At 44.5% G+C, this 20,518-nt stretch overlaps 1 protein-coding gene across 14 annotated transcripts in view; it reads left to right on the plus strand.

Moving 5' to 3' along the window:
* Positions 1-20,518, plus strand: part of FOXP1 (forkhead box P1) — a 380,424-nt gene that overhangs the window by 348,305 nt on the left and 11,601 nt on the right. For 11 of the 14 annotated variants that reach the window (XM_082848503.1, XM_082848504.1, XM_082848506.1 and 8 more), the window contains 6 exons: positions 748-831; positions 10,755-10,956; positions 11,061-11,140; positions 11,745-11,846; positions 15,661-15,782; positions 17,669-17,738. In XM_082848503.1, coding sequence (XP_082704629.1) covers positions 748-831; positions 10,755-10,956; positions 11,061-11,140; positions 11,745-11,846; positions 15,661-15,782; positions 17,669-17,738 — 660 coding nt within the window. Of the gene's footprint in view, positions 1-747; positions 832-10,754; positions 10,957-11,060; positions 11,141-11,744; positions 11,847-15,660; positions 15,783-16,157; positions 16,328-17,668; positions 17,739-20,518 lie in introns of all 14 variants that reach the window. The other 3 variants (XM_082848510.1, XM_082848498.1, XM_082848502.1) reach the window with 2 other exon arrangements.

The following is a 20,518-nucleotide window of genomic DNA, read 5'->3' on the forward strand; positions in this document are numbered from 1 at the left end:
TGAACTATCAAAGATACCATTGTGTATGAAAGAGTCCACGGCAAGCATAAAGAAGGCAGCATGTAATAAGTAGTGTCTGAGTGCCTACTGCATACATCCAATTAGAAACTCATGTGCCTTCAGAAGATAACGTTTGATAGAATGAGGAGACTTGAAGTTTTGGTACGATGAGACTAGCACATAGTAGGTACTCGCATACTGAGTCCGTGAAACGAGTAAGCTTTTTCTGCATTCACTCGAAAATGGGGGCTCTCTGCCTGCCTTGCCTAAGTCGCTGGCCAGTACTGTCTTCACCTGTGCCTACCTGTGAAGAAAGATGGAGTTAATTTTGCGTAAGTGTATCTGTGTGCCTAGGAGTTTCTCCACAACCCCAACGGATGCATTTACGAGTTTTTAGCTCCCTAGCTTATTCTCCTTTGGCTTCCTCCTGAATCAGGTTGGTGAACAGGCGTGATTCACGGTTTTGTCTCGTAGCTGTCTGTGTTCCGTGGGACTCCTTGGTGCCAGCAGGTCTAGGGCTTCCCAGTTAAAGGCTCATGCATCTTGTGTGGAGAAATCGCACACTAACACCTCTAGTAACTCGGAGTCTGGCAGTGGTCGTCTAGATTTCAAAACGATTAAGCACTGATGCACATTTTGTCGTGTGCCAGGGGGCCATAGTGTAATTTGGAATGTGTATCATTTGGGATGTTAAAGGAGTACTGCATCTGCATTCAAAGAAATAACAAAGCGTCTTCTCCCTACCAGCTTGCAAAAGACAAAGAGCGCCTGCAAGCCATGATGACCCACCTGCATGTGAAGTCTACGGAACCCAAAACTGCCCCTCAGCCCGTAAGTACTGAATGACGCCCGTGGGGAACCCTACAGTGTTGCTTCTCCGCTTCCCTACCCCAAGGACGGAGGATCGCCTAGTCTGGCAGCTTTGAGTAGTGAAAGACTTAAGCTCCATCTGGTTCTGATTACCTTTTATGAAGAGGGCAGTGTGCTGGGCATTTAGGGAGACAGATATGGGATGATTCAGGCACAGTCGTTAGCCACGAGGCCCCACCATCAGCTCTTCTTTGGGACAGATGATTGATGCTACACCAAGGTACTAAAACATATTACGAGAGCTCACTAGAAGGGAAAAAACAAAACAGAACAGAAAGCAATCTTTCTGATTTCTCAATGGTGGAAACACAGAGAGAACACAGCCACACCAGGAAAGCAGAGGAAAAAGGCATGTCAGCATGGTTTAGCCAAGAGGCAGTGGGTGTGAGAAAAGGAGTGAGGGATAGTCCAGTCCAATCTAACTGCAAGAAAGGAAAGAAAGAGGAAACACACTGTCGGAGTAGTCAGAGGCTATAATTACGGAGAACCTCTAACGGTCACTAAAGAGTTTGAAGCGAAAATTACTCCTTCGCAGTGAGGAGACCCAACATGGTACCCTGAAATTACATTTCACTTTTAGCAATCTCTTACTTCTTGCCTTGTTCCCTTTTATTTGACGTTCAAGAGTGTCACCAAGCACAGACAGTTAATATCAAAGTGGAAGTGTGGTAGCTGAACCCCAAATCCTGCCTTAGGCCTCATTACTTGTTGCAAATTGATCGCTTTCACAGTTGTGTTTCTTGTACACTTACAGTTCTCAAAATCTAGTAGCTTCAACTGATTATTCACAATGGAGAGAGTGCTTTGCTTCTTGATTTTTAAGATTTGTAAAATTTAAGGGTACACTGCCTTTATTTGATTTTGCTTGGAGTCACTGTGTGAAAATTAATTGAGCGTTGACAATCTATAGTTAGTACCAGCAATTTTAATCAATATGCAGTGATGCGGCGTAATGGCAAAGTATTGGTTTATCTGTTTTGACTGATTTTTTCCTATAAATAAAGCAAACATACACCCATACATGTATGATTTATGGTGATAGAAATAAAACGGAGTCAGACTATTAACCCAGCAAATATGGTAGCCTGCCAAGATGCAGTTGGCAGACAAAATTAATGTCTGAAACAGAACACATTACTGAGATATAGGACATAAAATCATTAAACACTTTGCACATCCATTTTTACTAGGGAAGAGCCCTTGGTTTCCATGTATTTTGCAGTAAACGGCTGTAGGACCCAATGTGTAGGCTACCCAAGAGAAAGGGGGGCAGGGGGAGGCCATTCAGTATCGTGGAGTCAGTAGTCAGCTGTGCTCTCGGTGCTATTCCTGTCAACCCCTTCTTTTAAGGAGGGTCCTGGGAATACTATGAACCCAGGTGAGCAAATTGGTAAGATCCTGGCATGACTCCACTGAGTTCTCCAGCGGGTATAGGGAGCTTGAAACTCTCTGGAAGTCTTCAGATGGTTGTCGTTGGTTAGGGAAATGGTTTTCCCCAGGTTGAAGGGTTTGCATCTCTAAACCTAGCAACAAGGGAGAGAGTGCGATTATCTCCTCCTTCCTCCGAGGATTAAAAACAATGATATGAGGTTAGATATTAACTATGAGAACTAGAATAATGTTTGGACTCCGCACTCTAGGAATATACTCATTTGGGATCATGAGGCTCCTTGGGAGGAGGAGGGATAAAAGCAGAAAAGGAATTGCCAAACCCCACGGGGCACTCAGCGAGCGATGGCGCTGGATGCCGGCAGGGAGCGCCATATACATAGGCCTCCATAGGCCACAAAAGGGACCCTTGGGAATCTCCATGAGGACCCGTGTTAGGCAGCCAATAAACAGGAAAGTGCGGTCCTGGGGGAAATGCACAGGGCAGGAAGGTTTGTCTTGATTAGTATTTAAAAAAATGTTTTACATGCTAGAAAATTATAACTTCGAAGGGGGACCTCCTACTAAATGTATTTTTAACTGCTCTGTTGAAAATTCTCTACCACTAGTCAACATTATCTCTTAGTAGCTCGGCACAGTATTTCTTTATTAAAAGAAATAGGCACGAATATTTTTGACTGAAAAATTAATAGCTTTTGAATTCATACGCAGCAGGTTTTCTTTTGCAAAGAAGTCCAATATCGCTGCACAGCACTTCTATAACCATTTATTTGGAGTCCAAGTCAAACCTTTGACAGTTAGAGCCGTGCTACAAGCCAATATAAAGAACTCCAAGATGTAAACCAACAATAGGCCGTCTGTGTGAGGTTTGCCATTGTCAAATACATAGATTGTTTGGATTAGTTTATGTAAATGGACTGTTGTATTACCCTTTGGAAAAAAAAAAAAAAAGATCACATTTGTGTATGAAAAGTGGTTCCCTTCACAGGCAGCATTATAAATTCCTTATCCTGTAACTTACATGTAAGAAGTAAAAATTGGTGCCTGACAAGCAGATATTGTGTGACACTCTGTTGCCAGAGAGAACCTGCCTTCTTTTCATTCATTGGAAAATAGAAAATTTTATTATAGATACCATCTTATAAATCGGGAATTATTAAAATATGTATAGGTGAGGCATTGGGAAATTAATTATAAAAGGTAGACGTGTAGTGTTTTGCATACATTTTTACTTCTTTGCCCAAAAAAAGGGGAGGGGTGGACAGACGTAGAGCAAACCCTTGATGCTTTCAACTTTAGGGATAGAGAGTTATCTGATGATCGGTTCTAAGGTGCAGAAGACTCCCTTTTGCTTGTAATTGATTTATTCCACCTGAAATAGTAGAACGCACGGTGTATGTTCAGATGCCTATCGTTCTAGACTCTCTGATTTGAAGGAAGCAGTCCCTGGGATTCAGATCTAACCTTAGCTGGGGACTCTCACGTTAGAGTCTTGCCAGGAAGTTTGTGGAGTGTTTTTTTTTTTTTTTTTTTTTTCTTTTTTCCATTTCTGTTTAAAAAAGGAACTCGGTGTTTATTTTAAAATCCTTAGTCACTAAGTGATAGAATGCTTTGCTGTAAACGTTGCTTTTCACTAAATGCCATTTGGGTGGTAAGTGTCATTTGCTGTGTCCAGTCATCCAACCCGTTCCCATTTCACTGCCAAAACCTTCTTGGATTGTTCTGACAGCAGCCCGTAGACGTGTTCGCTGGACGCTGTTGTGGAACTCATGTTCCCATTTGGCTAATCAGAGGCTGTGCTCATCTCGGGAGAATCCCAAGTTTTTAGGCGTGGGTCTGAGCGCGACTCCCACTGGAAAGCGTGGAGAGGACCTGAATAGGGGTTTACGGCGGTCCTGTTCCACACGTGCCTCCGATAACATCTCCTCCTGCTTGCTTGAAAATCTTTTAAACCGATAAAAACCTTTCCTTTCGTAATTATACCCAGGACTCAAACTGCAGTGCACGCTGTTTTCGTGAAGAGAATTCCTGAATTTAAAATCGAATTATTGCGTCAACGAATATTTATTGGACGTGCGACAGGAAGACATAGGGTAGTTAAACCAGACAGAACCATCCCTGCCATCGAGGTGTTTGGGGTCTCGTGGGACCAACTACCAAAGGCACACTCCCAGGCTCTCCCTGGCATGAGCTGTGCTGTCGGGGAGTGAGTGTGTGGACCGCTGCCCTAGACGGTGGGGGTTGAGGAAAGACTTCTGGGACAGGTGACATCTAAGGTGAAACCTAAAAGATGAATAGGAAGAAGTGGAAAGAAGCGAGTTTCGTGACTCTTTTCTCGGGTTAACAGTAGGTGCGTGTGTCTGTGTCTCTGAGGAAGGGAACTGGGGAAGTGTGTGAAGATGATCAGAGTGGAGGGGAGAAAGGAATGGCCAACAGCGGCTGAAATAAGCTTTTCGTTTGTCATAATTTTACTTAGAAGCTTTTAATTTTATTAAGGCTGGCCCCTGCTTGGAAAAGTTTACCAGAACAGAGCTGTACATTCTAGCAATGGGGGACATACAGTGGGCAAAGGCGGGCTTGACATACGTACAGAATGGCCCACGTGTATTGTACGTTGGCGATTTAAAAGATTCGTCTCTCTTCCGTGTTCAGAGAAGCACAAGCGAAAAATCAGGCGATCGTAAACTGTCCTAATGAGAATGATATTCTTTTGTTCCAAACTCGGTACCAGTTCATGTTCTCAAGGTAAACACCAAAACGGATTGCTTGGGGGTGAATGCTTGTCCTTGGAGGGAGGCCTCACTCAGAGGATAAAATAATAACAACCAGCACCAAGAAGCATGTCTGTAATAATACTTTATTAAGTTGTTAAGGATTTTTGAAAAAGACTTTTTCACTATCATAAGGTCAGGAAAATGCCGTAGGTCATATTCTATAATCCTGAGAACGTAAGAGGCAGGCTGTGCTTTAGGCTATTCCTCCTACCCACCGGAGAACAGCTCCCAGCGCTGGAGAAACCACATCCCTTCCGATTTGGTGGGCAAGTAATTACAGTGTAGGTACTATCTCCTTTATGGACATGTTGTAAAACACAAGAACTTGGCTATTTGAGGCGAAAGGCAGTATTAGATTTTCCTTTGCACGCATTCTCGTTTCCTCCAACCGTAGCAGTTAGGACTGTTTGGAAATCGTTTTTAGCTACTACTAAAAACAGAGAGAGAGAGAGGGAGAGAGAGAGAGTGTGTCCGTCCGTGTGTTCCCTCGCCCCATGCCCCCCGCTCCGCAAAAGGGGGGGTCTCTCAACGAAGTGGCTGATTTTGTGGGCTGCTCGCTGCAGCCTGGCTGTTGAGTTGGGGGAATAATTTGATGCCGTCATAAAGAGAGATTCGCAAGCACCACACCCACACACAAGGGGTGTTTCTATACTGTTTCTCGCGCAGTCCCCCACCCCGAGGTTCATCCTGACGACCACCTTCTCGGTCACTGCCCTGCGGCAGGGCCCAGATCTAAGGCAGTAAGCAGGACCAGGCAGAGAGAGCTCTCCCCAAGGCCACCCCCCAACCCCCTGCCACGATCTGGTAACATCTTTCCCGTCCCTTCAGCCTCAGAAAAGGCCACCTCTGAACGCGAGGGATTCGTGTCTAGGATTCACCTGCTCAGGCCAGTCGAACCAACAGCAGAAAAGCGAGTGAGCCCCAAAGTCCATCTAAGCGGCTGGGCCCCTCGGTGTCTGGGTTTCAGGTTGGCCTTTTGTTCTCAGCATCTGTTCTGAAGCGAGGCAAGAGCACAAACAAAAATCCAGGTGAGTCCTTATGGGGCTGCTCACAACAAGTCTGTTTCCGTCTGGGGTTTACCTCAGCCGTTCGTTGATTTTTAAAAAAATGGGAGTGACTCACCGTCTTTAAAAGAGAGAGAGGAGGTTACTGTTTAAAAACGAAAGATAAATCTTTCGAAAAGGGGCTCGGCAGAGTCCCGGGCAGCTGGGCTGGTTCCAGTTGTTCGGATGGGTAAGATTTCTAGGATAGTCACCCCTGGAACTGACCTGGGAGAAAAGCTGACGGTTGAGAGTGCATAGAAACTAAAAAAATAAAGCCCAACGGCAATCTTAAGTGACATAAGAATTTAAGCTTTTGGCCGGCGTTTCAAAGAGATTATCTTTGCCCAAATCATCACATGATGGAAACTTGCCATGTAGAAAATATCAGAGTTACTAACTTTTCTAAACATAGCAACTTCTTTTTAAATAGAAAATGAACACAATCTGAAAAATAGGAAAAGAAACCCTCCCAGAGTCCCCATCCCTTCCTGCTCCAGGCCCCGGAAGAAAAAAATTCTCTCTCCCAACCTGAGCTACAGTCAGAAACACGAAGCACACGTGCTTTCATTTCTAATTGATGATTATATTATTAAGTTTTAATAGTTTACAGTTCAGGTGAATCTTGCAAGATTGCAGCACACCCCTCACCGTTCCCGGTTTGCTCTGCTGTTCTACGTCTGTAATTAATTTTTGTGTGTGTGGTGGGGGGCGTAGGGGGTCCAGTTTTTGCAGAGAGAGACCTTAATGAAAAGAGCAGGTCTGGTTTGAACGCAGAGCCTATCTTGAAACCTGCCCCCTGCCGCATCTTATCACTCCCTCGTGACCTTCCTCCCCAAAGATGGTCTCTCCTCGAGACCAGCATGTGATCATCCAGCCGGAGTTTAAAAGTTAAGAAACTTCGATCACCGTTGACAAGGTTGACATTTCATTAACTTGTTGGTTCAGCCTTCAGATGATTCCGCGAGGCGAAGCACCCTGTGTTTGGAGTTTACCGCTTTTTGTTCTTTCTTCCCTCGCAGGCTACAGTCGTGTTTGATTTGGAATCGGGGCTCCTTTGGCAAATTAGCAATTAGAGCAATTCTGTGGGAATATGTATATGTGTCATTAGTTTTCCTGCAAATTAATAGCAGGGGCAGAGGTCAGGCAGAAATTTTCCACTTGACTGCAGTTCCTCTGTGGAGACTTGGCACTTGGTTCTGGAATGGCCACAGCTGCTCTCAGCCACCCTCTTCCTCTAGGAACTGTCTTTTAATTAGTTTACCTCATAGCCATCATTACAAATATTACTGCCTCCCCTCCTCGAAATAAAATTACTGTTTCTACAAAATATTCCAGTGACATCTTGCACCACTGCACATCGATGGTGGGGTCAGTCGAATGCAGCATTTAATCATTAGATCACCTCCATCCGCGTCTCCTAATTAGAGTCCTTACAATACATTTTTATCTGGTAATTAGCCGAGATTGGCTACTTCCTCTGTGGCTTATTAGAGACGGCCCAGCAGTGGGTGTGAATCACGGTGTCATTTGTCAAGCCTGGTAAAAAAAAAAAAAAAAAAAAAAAAAAACCCTCTCTGCTCTCTTCGGGCTTGGTGTTGATTTCCACTTGGTACCTGTGTTTCAGAGCCTCCAGAAAATTCAGCTGCATCTTTCTTCGTGGATCGTGCTAACCGGGAGGGATTTCCTTCCCGACTGTTGCTTTTTCAGTAGAAACAGTCCAAGTATTAAGGCTGCAAGAATGACATTCTTTGCATGTTTTATGACTTTGTACCCGTATCGTGGGGCTTGTCTGTTCTTGTAGGTGAGCTCCCAAGAGATGGGCCTGCACTTGCTGAATGTTTCCACGAGTCTGGGGTTTGGGAAATTAACTAGAACCCAGTGGGCCTGGTGATCTTCCTCACAGAACTGGAAAGGAGCGTGCATATTCCCTGAGGACGCTGTATTTATATTATAATTTTCATTACCTTTTAAAGAACGCTGTGGTGTTGAGGGTACTGTTCTTCCACGGAAGAGCCCGGAAGCAGAGTTAGTTCTCGGAATTGTTTTACGGTTGCTCTGCCTGTTTTCCTTTGATCAGTGTCTGCATTTGACGGTAAGCCCTTCAAGGGCAGCAGTTGTCAGTTCTGTTCCTTCTTCTGTCGTTTCAGTTCCCATTGCCGTATGTTTGCTGGGGAAGATTTATTGAATGTCAGTTATAAGCAGGGATAAAAGCTAATCCCCAGGTCCCTTCCAAAAATGAGCGTGCAGAAAAATGAACCCGGATACTGTTGATGGTTCCCGTTGTCTGGGCGTAAGGAGACCGTTATACAGAGGGCCTAGAATCTCCAGTGTGTATGTGATTTTGAGTCCAGGTTGTGAATATGGGCACGTTATTTAATCTCCCGTGAGCCTGTGTTTGCTCATCTGTGAAACGTGAGTAACGACATCTCAAGTGTTCGCGATGGTATGAGAATTCAGCGAGACCAGGCGGTGGCCCGGGCTTCACAGCGTGGTCTTTACAAATGGTCCCTGTGACTTTCCCGAGCGCTGGGATCCTCTTAAGCCTAAGAGCATCTGCATTTTAAAGGCTGTATACTGATGAGCATTAGCCTTCCGTGCGCTGATTTCCTTGACCCGTTGCTGGGGCTGATGCTTAGACACGCTGTTCCTGTACTTGGTCAGTGATGGAGGCCCAAGGCAAAGAGGAGGTCAGCCCCAGCCTTCCCAGATCTGCTCCGTCCCGCCGCGGCTGCTACGCCGGACCGTGAGCACTTAGTTTGCAAATGTGTGTCACGAAGTCAAGTTTCCAGCACTAATAAGAAAAGCAGCTCCCAGCGTCTGCCCAGCTTGCTGGGGGATTCATAAGGGTGGTACCATCTCCACAGCTTGCTCTTATCAGGCATGGGGGAGCATGGGGTGTAGGGATTGGTGGTGGGCGGGGCGGGGCAGGGTGGGGTGCGGCGGTGGCGGCGGCGGCGGCGGCGGTCTGGTGTTGGCTGAGTCAGCATTTAAAGGGAGGGAGAAAAAGGAAAGCCCAACCAAAAGCTTGCAACCCAGCGTTCAGTTTCCAGTGCCATGTTTATGTTTTTCCATTAATACTTTCTCAACGATATTTGATCTTTCTCATTACTAGGGTATGAGTAAGGTTGAGTCTTCCCAACAAATTAGAACTCTCTTTTAATCTGTTCTTTGATTATGATCTCAGAGGAATCTCATTTTTAATACTTTCCACAAATAATGTCTTGGACTTAGGACTGTTGCAGTGGTGAACCAGACTTAATTTGTTAAGTGATTCACAATCTGGTTTGAGATAGTGATACCAAGCAAGGCTACTTTGCCAAACTTTCTTGGACTGGGGGCAGCTACGAGTTCCTCAGAGGGCAGTTCTGGGTAAACTGTAAGAACTCTGTTGAAAACAACCAAGTTCTTCAGTGTAGCCAGACTTAATATTTCAGTAGCAACGAGTTTTTGCAAAGGGGGACAGGCTCGTGTTTCCAGTTATTAATTAGAGAAACACTTCAAGGTGCAGGAGAAACAGATAGAAAGAAAGAAAGAAGGAAGGAAGGACCGAGACAGGGCTTGTTGATTTTCCTCTGTGCCCCTGCAAATAACTAGTGTGTGTTTCCGGACTTGAAGCGTTGGCTTATTCCATTTTGTTACTGGAAGGAAAAAAATTAAAATGTTTTACAGTTCCAGATCTCTCCTATGCCCTATTCTTTTTAAACAAATAATTCCAATCCCATATTGGATAGAGTTTAATGAAGGCGACAGAGGAAGCTTTCAAAGATTAGTCTCTGCCAACTAATGGAACTAAATGGATGTTCACTGGATCCGGTGCCACTCTTTTTAATACAAGTCACAGGCCAGACCTCTCAGCAGTAGTTCCCGTCCGTGAAGTTTCATCCTGGAGTTGAGTTAGCCCGTCCCAGTGTGGTGTAGCCAGTGGCTATATGTGGCTATTTTAGTACCACTTTCCTTTTTATTAAAATTAGGTAAAAACAGTTTCTCGCTTGTACTAGCACATTCCAGAAAGTTCTAAGAGCTCAGGTTGATACCAGTGTATCCCAACTGGTGTTTCCTGAAACAGCAGCGTTCGTGGGGCTACAAGGACGCCCTCTCCCGCTTCGAGATTTACAAGGCATAGTAGGGTGCAAAGTCGTGCTTAAAGAAACATCCTGACCCAGAATTTCTCAAACTCACCAGGCTAGGTAACCCCTTTTGGGTCTATAAACGCTTGTTTAACTGTCTTTGGGAAAAAACCTGTCTCAGCAACAACAGGAAAGGAGGACATCGTAAGAGATATTATTTGATAAACTACATGGGAGAAAAAAATCTGAAAAGGAACATATGGGTATGTATATAGAGAGATGTGGGGGGGGGTGTGTGTGTGTGTGTGTATCTGAATCACTTTGCTGTACACCTGAAACTAACACAACATTGTGTAAATCAACTACAATAAAAAAAATAAATTAGAAAAAAAAGAATCACAGGACAGGATGCTGGAAATTTTAGTAAGTAAATAAAGTGAATGGTTTTTACATGGGAACTCGCCTCCTGCTTCAGCTGATGATAAACATCTACTGTGAGGCATAAAACTAGCCAGGCCTCCCCTGTATAATTCCTGCTGCCTTGCAGATGCTTTCTTGGTTGCTCTGTTTTTTTTCTGAAGGTCTTCTAAGAACTGTTCCTTTCCTCACAGCTGAATCTGGTATCAAGTGTCACACTCTCCAAGTCTGCATCAGAGGCTTCTCCACAGAGCTTACCTCATACTCCTACGACCCCCACTGCCCCCATCACTCCCGTCACCCAAGGCCCCTCCGTCATCACCACCACCAGCATGCACACGGTGGGACCCATCCGCAGGCGGTACTCAGACAAATACAACGTGCCCATCTCTTCAGGTAGATGCTCCATTTTTGCCGCGGGGAGAACTGTGATCAGCAGTGCTTGTCGACCAGCCTCTTTGTAAAAAGTGATAATTAATAGGACAATGATTCTTATTTAGCAGATATTGCGCAGAACCAAGAATTTTATAAGAACGCAGAAGTTAGACCACCATTTACATATGCATCTTTAATTAGGCAGGTAAGTAAATAACGGGGCATGAGAAATGATATCAGAAGGTATAGGTGTACATGGATGTATTATATTGATGCAGTAGATTTAAAACCGTTTAGTATGCAAGCGTGCTAAAACCTGTTCTATAAGGTTTTTTAAATCTGCAATATATAACATAATTGCTTTTGATTAAGTATTACAATACGATGTGATTATTAGGAAATTCATTTCACACAACAGTGAAAATGAGCCTGTTTAAAGATGGCAAGTCAATTATCACAAGCTGCAGTAATCTCTGATCCCTAGAATTAATCTGAGCTCTAAATAATTACTGAGCTTTAATCAGCTAGTGAAATGTTTTGCATTTCTCTTTGATTCTGCTTTATGAATGACTAATAAATTAATATTTCTGTACGGAAACAGAAATAAAAACTCCAAACAATTAGATAATTCCATTTTGAATTTTGCTATTGAACTGGTAAATACAGCCATTAATCTTAGAGCATTTCGTGAAACCTTCCGTAGGATTTAGCTCAGCATCACGATTATTTTATGTTTTCAGGAAACCGTACAATGGCGGTTCTGTTGATTTGGTCATAAATTATCTTTCTCTGTTGCTTTTGCTTCACAGGCCATTCTCGAATCTCCAGAGAAGCAGCTAACACTAAATGAAATCTATAACTGGTTCACACGAATGTTTGCTTACTTCCGGCGTAACGCTGCCACATGGAAGGTAAGCTTTCTTGCAGGCCTGTTGAGTCTTGGGTCTTGGCATTTATAGGAGAGAGTTTGTTGTCGGTAAGATGCAGGTGTTGTAAGTTACGAACATATTGTTTGGCTACATTCAAAGAGTCTAATTTGTAGGCATACTGGATTGAGAAAATAATTCCACTGGGGTTAAAATGCTGGGATGGAAGAGTCCCATTATGTTGGCATAACGAGTAAAATCATCTCTCTCTGGTTGGAATGTGTAGGAAGTTGTCTCGTGTACACAGACCTCATGGTTTTCCGTCTTTAGCCACCACCAGTATTTGCAGAGAATGCGTAGATCACTTTTGTGTTTTTTTTTTTTAACCATCAGGAACCTGGAGAAATGATCAGATACACTTAACTTTCATTGGTTGGATATAAGCTCCTTAACCTATGCACTCCAAGTACTAGCAAGGTATATTGGAGTTATTACAGGAGAACCCAATATATGTATTATTAAGGGTTTGTTTGTTTGTTTAAGTCGAGAGACTGTCCATCGATATTCATAGGCACTCTGGGGAAGAAAAGCAAATTCTGAAATATGTGACTTGACTGTAACAGCATTTGCTGTAAAACGGGTCAGATTCCATAGCTCCACCTGGGATGCCCCCAGCAAGGCTCGGGGGTCACATGACATACCTCAATCCCAGTTCAGCAGTTGGTTCGTAGGTTCTGTTAGTAGTGATTCCATTGTATTCGGTTAAGCCCTCACCAGTCTTTGGATTTTCCCACTTCAAATTTCTCGGTTTTTAATAGTTTTGCTTTAGAAAAAGGGGCAGCAGATACAATCTGAGAGTCATATATTTTTTTTTCGCACCTTTACTACTATCTAGAATTCTTGTAATCCCTAAATTCCAAAAAATTTAGAAATATTTAAAATGCAAATATTTTTGGATATTTTACACGTTATTATTAGAAATAGGATGCAAGGAAAACATGCTTTGCTGGACATACAGGTCTTCCTTGCTCCGTTCGTAATTTATATGGGAGAAAAACAACAGCAGAAACAGAAAACGCTGTTTCCTCTACTACATTCATCATCAAATAGCGTTTTGAAAGAATATAACCAAAGAATTAATTCATCAACCTTACGGAGCTGTGAATCATCTCTGATGGCCCAAAGTAGCTTTTTTATTTCCATTAAGACACGTGGGCCCCGAAGGAACCTAGGTTCAAAACCCTTCCCTTCTCTTCCTCAGCCTGCCTTGAGATGTAAAATAGAAAACAGTCTTCAGCTGTGAATGCTTTTCAGAATTTCGGAAGTATAAGCATGAAGCAGACATTTTCTTCAGATTGCCTTTTATAAATAGCAAATGATCAAGTTTTAAAATAATTACCCGTTATGAATGTGATATTTAAGCTCAGATCTTCAGATTTAACTTTTTCATTTTCAGAAACTGCAGGGAAAAGTGCCCTTCATATAAACAGTCCTAAATGAAGTATTTAATGACTCATAAATACGTATAATTTTCTCCATGTGTCCTTATTTGTACTGTCATCTTAGACAGAAGATAAAATGCCCAGTTAAAGTCATGAGTGGAAAGAGTTCACTCAGCTTTTGTGGGAAACTCTCCATTTCCAGTTGCTTTTGCTTGGATGCACGGTCTTCGAAAACAAAACTTAAGTTTTGACTTTACAGTTTTATCTACATGGCTGTATAGTTCAGACAGATCTACAGCAGTCCTGTTTTTCAGACATGGCTTTACAATGTACACTTCTGTACATTTTGATACTTACTGGAAAACTTAGACAGTGATTAGGATGAGATGTTGATTTCTTTTCCCAGTAAGGTGTCTGGTAGGTACACATGCTCTGTCTGGACTTTTCTTCTTTCTTTCTTTCTTTTTCAGGAAATTTGGGTTTATTTATTTCAGCCTCCTCAGTGTCATGGTAGGAGATAAACAGTAGACCCTTAGCATCCTTTATCCTCTGCCTTTGTGCAGTGTTACAAAAGAAGGTGCCCACTTAAAGATCAGACTACAGTTTATACGCCAGGAAATTTGCCCTACTAGCTGTAGGTATAACATGCCCAGCATTTTCCAGAGATGTTTGTTGTAGACCTATCAAACCTGTTTGAGTCAGGGGTGTCCTTTCGTAGTCAGCTGGAAGTCTGAACCCACCCCAGTTATGCTGACATTCCTCAAAAATTCCTTCAGCGTTTGTCCTCTGGCTTCTCCTTGTGAGCAGTTCGTCATGCCACGTGACAACACTTCTCTCGTCACCTTCTAAATATTCCATATCAGACAAGAAACATCACCATTCTCTAGCATGACTCCTCACAGAGTCGCTAATGGCGATCATCCAAAAACGGAAACACCTCTCAAAGTAGAGATCAAGATTTTCCACTTGAGGGCCTCCCTGGTGGCGCAGTGGTTGAGAGTCTCCCTGCCGATGTAGGTGACACGGGTTCGCGCCCCGGTCCGGGAAGATCCCACGTGCCGCGGAGCAGCTGGGCCCGTGAGCCGTGGCCGCTGAGCCTGCGCGTCCGGAGCCTGGGCTCCGCAACGGGAGAGGCCACGGCAGTGAGAGGCCCGCGTACCGCAAAAAAAAAAAAAAAAAAAAAAGATTTGCCACTTGGAAGGATGAAGTATATCACAGGTTAAGGGGAGGAATACAGACTGTGTGAGCAATAGCGGCAGATGGATTGAGGCACTTACAAGGCATGTGAGGTGTGGTGTAAGTATCCACTTCTCCAGCCCCTGTTGTCGCCTACTCATTCCCTATAAGAAGAAAGTTGGGAGTAAATGATATGGGTCTCTTTGAAATAGCCTCGTGTCCAGGTTTGAGTGTCAGTCAATCACGTTCACCCAGGAGAACTCAAAAAGAGATGAAGCCACGCTTGTTAACTGTACCTAGTGTAAGTAAGGGGTGCGGATTATTCCTGAAACTCAGGAAGGATGAGATGTCAAAAACTCTTCACCCTGCAGTTGAGATGCTCCTTTGGCAGATTACGCATGTCAAGGGTCTCAGCTTAGGAGTGACGGGAAATGACTTTGAACCCTAAGAAAGAAACGTGTCTATGGAGAGAAACCATCAACTTAGAGTATCCTCATTTTGCCATTGAGAGTTCTACTCATGGGTTCCTTTGGCATTTTCTCAGTTAATTAAAAGCACTTGCCCATAGTAAGGGCCAACATTTATATAACTGGGAAGGTAAGACCTAGCTTGATAATGGATACTGACCCACTGCAGGGTCATGGCACTCACTGCCGCCCCCGCCCCGATCCTACCAGCTACAGGAGGCGATACTCTCGATGGTAGAAATCCAATGTCAATTCCTTCATAATAGACCCGAGCAAATGTGTCGAAGGTGTTAAAGCCAACACTTTGACGAATTAAAAAGAAGCAAAACGTATTTAACAGTAGGAATTATCATCTTTCATGGTTTAAAAAAATTAAAATAAATTACCCCTTTTGTCTGAGAGACAAGTGGGTTTAAAAGGGACGGTTTTATGCTTTACCTGTTTCCTGATTTTGAAGTCGTATTAACGTTACTTTTATATTTTGGCCGTGAAACCTGTTTGGGGGCTAATAGGCGTATTAAAAAAAATCTTTCCTCTGCTTAACTGTTCACCAGAGACTAGACTAAAATGCCAAAACACAATTAAGTCATCATTTGGGGTTTTGATTTTGGAAGAGGCCCCCCCCTTCACCACAGGAGGGTCATCCATGGGGGTGGGAGCTACAGTTCTCGGGGACGGTTTTACAACTGTGGACTGTTAGGCTGAATGTACTGCTGTTTTTGGAGTCTTTTCTTATAGAAAATGTAAATGTTCTCTCTTTTATACTTGCTGCAGAATGCAGTGCGTCATAATCTTAGTCTTCACAAGTGTTTTGTGCGAGTAGAAAACGTTAAAGGGGCAGTATGGACAGTGGATGAAGTAGAGTTCCAAAAACGAAGGCCACAAAAGATCAGTGGGTACGTCCACCATGTTTGAACTTCTTAGCCTAGCTTGGATTGCGCTAACAAGTGTTAACTAGAGGCTTTTGGCTGCTAGATGGTGTTAGACCAAAGAACTGGTTTCACGTTGTCTCAGTTAAGGGAAGCAAAAAAGCATTTCATCCCTCCTGTTTTGTATACCCACCAGTCCCCCTGCCCTGCTTGCTGGTCTTTGTTGCATCACATGCTAGTAGCTTTTAGGTGGCAATGCATATTAACCCTCACAAACCATTGGCTTATGCTTATTGCATTTTATTTTCTTTCTCCTGTTCCCTGTATTGGATGTCTGTTCTGCCCCCAACCCCGCCTCCTTTTGTTGCCACTTCATCTCCTTTGCTGCTGCTCCTATCCCAGGGTGCCATTCGCACCAACCTCTCACTGCATAAGTGCTTTATCAGAGTAGAGGATGAGTTTGGGTCCTTTTGGACAGTTGATGATGAAGAGTTTAAACGTGGCCGCCATATTCAACGAGGCCGTCCTCGCAAATACTGCCCCGATGAAAACTTTGACGAGCTTGTCGCACAGTAAGAGCCTTTACTTGCTTTTGTTTTTTGTTTCTGCTGTTGCTTTGGCTTTGCATGGTTGACTCATCCCATGGTAGTTTTGCATCTCACCACGCAGCAGTGCCGCGGCTTTCTGCAACGGAGCTAAATCGTGTGATTTGTACATGTATTTCTCTCGTTTCTCTTTGGAACACCAGTGCCTTGAATAATGCTTTTTTGACGTCTTTAATGCAAATATCGGTTGGCTTTTGATTCAGCAGCTTTACGGGGACCCTATAACCCAGTGCTTTTGCGTGGCCCCCCTGATTCCTCCAAGTGAAGAGGAAACTTCCTTCTTCAGAGTTAAAATGTGTATTTACTGGGATACATTTCTTCTTCTTGGCTCACTCAGTATAACGATATAAATATAGTGAAATGAATGCCAAAAGGGCCCCAAGCATGGGAAAGAAATGGAGACCCGTGCCTCTCCTTCCTTTAGGGACCATTGGGAAACGTACATAATTTCCCGCCCCCCACCCCCCCGCCCACGGAAGCCACCCCTTTCTTTCCCTCAGTAGCCTCCTGTATGATTTTTTTTTTTTTTTTTCCCCAAGTATGTGTATCCCTCCTGGCTACAGCTGTCCTCAAAACAACATCTATCTTGTCTTCATTTGGTCGGTAATGGACACAGCATCAAATTATTCTCGTACCCTCCCAAATTGCGGCTGTGCCCGAAGGACTGGAACCCCAGCCTCGGCTGCCTGACCCTCCCCCGGAGTAGCCTTCTCTCCATCTTCTTCTTTTGGCAATAAATGAGCCTTGAAGATCTTTTCTTCGGAGCTACCCTGCCGTTCCTCTAGCATTCATTCTAGAATTCAAATCCTGGAGAAGCTTAAGAGGCAAGATTCCTCCCGCCGGCTCCCAGGAAACCCTGCCAGTCCGCTCGCTGACTTCCCCAGCCCGAGGCCCTAGAGCATCTGCCTTCCTGCTGGAGTCCGGGCGGGTTACTACCCATTTACAGGGAGGTCGCTGTTTTGTGAGACAGACAAAAGTTCATCCGTGGAGGGAGTGCCCGAGGCGATGATTACTTAATCCAAAATTTTACCACCCCCCCCCCCCCCCGTTTGCTTGAACGGGCAAAGTCTCTCCCACCCCGGGGCGGGGAGGTTCACACAGAGCAGCCCCCCACAAAGCCAGCGCGCGGGGGTGGGGGGGGAGGGGCGAAACCCACCTTTTCTTTGGTCTTCTGGCTGGGGGACATTTCTGATTGATTTGGAAAGATAGCGGCAAGCTTAAGACGAGACTTTTAAGACGAGACTTCGCGAAAAACACTCGGGGGGTTGATTGCGTTTAACTTTGAGTTTTTATCTTTCTCTTATGCAGTAACCCTTCCCTTATTAAAAACATGCAGACCAGCCACGCCTACTGTACACCTCTCAATGCAGCTTTACAGGTAAGATGAACGGCCGTCCGGGCTGTGCCGCGGAGGCACATGGCTCCCGCACTCATTTCAAAATATATTAGCCTCGCTCTAATTAGATATTAAATTTTAATTCCGTTAAACTTTTTTCTTAAGTGCACAAAGCATCGTACTCCCTGGAGGCAGGCACGTCGGGCTGCTTCAGCATTAGCAAGATGCTTAGCATTTTGAATATTGTGGCAAAAAAATTAAAAGTTCACTTATTAATATTTATCAGCAGCATCATAATTTCCATCCTCTTATTTCAGAATTTCACTTGAGGCAAAAATACCACAAGTGTAATTACTCTAGCACAGCTATTAATGTGCTGGGTGATAGGCCACTGTGTCACATGACCTTCTATTGTTCACGGGTTTAAAGAGAAAGCGGAGCTTTTTTTTCTTCTTCTTCTTCACTTCTGCTCCTTTTTCTTTTCAAGTCCAGTTTGGCCTCTTTTCACTGGGGAGAGCGGGGCGGGTGGGGTTCGCTTGGGAAAAGTAAACTCTTTTTGTTCAAGCGATAGAGGTGTTGAAGGAGAGACTCTTTAGGTTTCCAGCGGATTGCTCGAGGTTACGTAATAAGCTCGCAGAACGTTTGTTTCCTACTGACAAACCAGGCCCTCCTTACGTAACCGGCGTTGCCAGGGGACGAAGCCACGGGGATTGAGCAGGAGGGAGGTTACCACCCAAACGTGAGTTACCGGGGCAGCCCTGGCGTCCATTAAGCCTCTGAATTATCGCATATTTCTCCGTTACCCAACAGTAAAGTCATCTCTCAGGTCGAAGAGAAGACTGTAGCACACTTCCTTAAGGTTTACCTGGGTACCCCCCCCCCTCCAGAGTTCGTAGGTGGGCAGGGTCCTTTGGCCCGTCCGTGGTCCTGTTGGATTTTGACCCACCTAGATTGTTCTAGACCGCAGTCCAGAGGGATCTCGGTAACTTAAATGACAACAACAGTCTACACAGATAGATCTGACGTATGTGATCCTAGCCCGTGACAGACCTTTGCAGCATGCGTTCTCGATACTTACATATAACGACGTCATGGGCTCCTGCAAAGGGCTGTAACGCACCAACAGATACGAAAATTTTGTGAGGGAAGGGCGCAAATGAGAGAAGTGTAAAAAGAGGCTCCTTAAGGGACGCTAATGATACAAACTCGGTGGAGACGCTCAGCGTTGAGGGGAACAGAGTGCAGGGAAGAGGCGATCGGGAGGGGAGCTCTGGCTATTCCTGTTTAACAGCGGTTTGCTGAGCACCTCCCCTGCGCCCTGGAGAACCGTTTTCCCAGTTCGGTCAGCAGGAGCTCAAGGCTCCGGAGGATGGATGATACGCCTCTCACGCAGTTTCAGTTCGGAGGCAAATTCACTGACCTTAGCTTTCGCGCGTGCGCGCGCACATGTGCGCGCGTGTGTGTGTGTGTGTGTGTGTGTGTGTGTGTGTGTGTTTAGCCTGAACCAAATTTAAGAGGAGGGACTGCTTTCTGACAGTTTCTCTTAATTACTTGCAGTTCACACTGTAACTTTCGAAAAGCAAATGAAAAGCACGCTTAGATGCTGCCACTGTAAATACCGTTCATTAGTCACTATTTTCCCTGGAGTGTTGTGAAGTATGAATTTAAAGGCCGCTCTACCTGGAATCGTATGAAGATCACAGGCACGTTTTACATTCATGAGGCGGCAAGGCCAAAAAACACCAACAAACAACAACGACACAACAACCCACCAGCAACGGTGATCCTCCATCCTCTGGATTCTCTTGACTCTGTGACTAATGTCAATTAGGAGGCTTTATCATTACAGAACTGTTCATGTTTCACCTCTAAAACATTTGCTCCTGGCCTCCTCTGCACCCTTTCTTATTTTCAGCCATAGCCCCGAACTCTGCTGCCGTTTTCCAAGAACACTTGGTGTCCATCCTGCAGTGAGGTGAATACACGCATCTCAAGTCATGATTTGAGGAATGGATCTTTTTCCTCTCCTCTAGGAGTCTGGGTCGCGGGTCAGTAGACAGTCCCCTAGGACAACTTTCTGCTGTGCAAATTAAATAAAGAGTCTACCAGCAGGCCTTCCCTTCCCGCCCACTTGCATTTTTCAAGGCAAGTAAAAATAATAGTGGAACAACATCTTCAAAAGATTACTAGAGCAACATAACGCGTGATATACAATATATAAAATAGGACAGCCGAATCCACTACAGAAATAAAACATTGGACTCGGGACAGATTGCAGTATGCTCTGAAAAAGTGAAGTAACTAAGGGTAACCGTAAAGCTTCGTATTTATAGACTGCCTTTCCCCCGGGCGTCTCAGAGCGGTTAACAAACATTCCAAGAGGGACAGGACTTAGGGACTTCTGCACCTTGACTTAAGGACCTTTGTTCTTTTTTTTCTTTCTTTCTTTCTTTTTGGCAGAGGAGGGGCCAGTGTGATATGAAACCACATACTGTGGGCATAGGACCACTTACAAAATTAGGTCCATTATAAAACTTGTAAGCCTCCCCCCACCCCTGGCCCCCTCTCCTAAATAGACATCAACGACCAAAAAAGAAAGAACCACTAGGTTAGGCCGAAGCCGTTGGTGAACATTTTTCGAAGCTCGGGTGGGTTGCTTTGCTCCGTCGCTCAGAATGTGAAGGAGCCACCAGGTTTCTCTACGCAGCCCACTTGATCGTTTTTTCTTTTAAAGGCCACCAGACTGGTTTTTTTCATTTACGTCTTTTTTGTCTGAGAATCAAGGGATCAGTGTAAAATGCTTACCTTGGGATGCCTTTCAC

The sequence above is a fragment of the Leucopleurus acutus genome, assembly GCF_964270905.1.
Source record: "Leucopleurus acutus genome assembly, chromosome: 10".
NCBI lineage: Eukaryota > Metazoa > Chordata > Mammalia > Artiodactyla > Delphinidae > Leucopleurus > Leucopleurus acutus.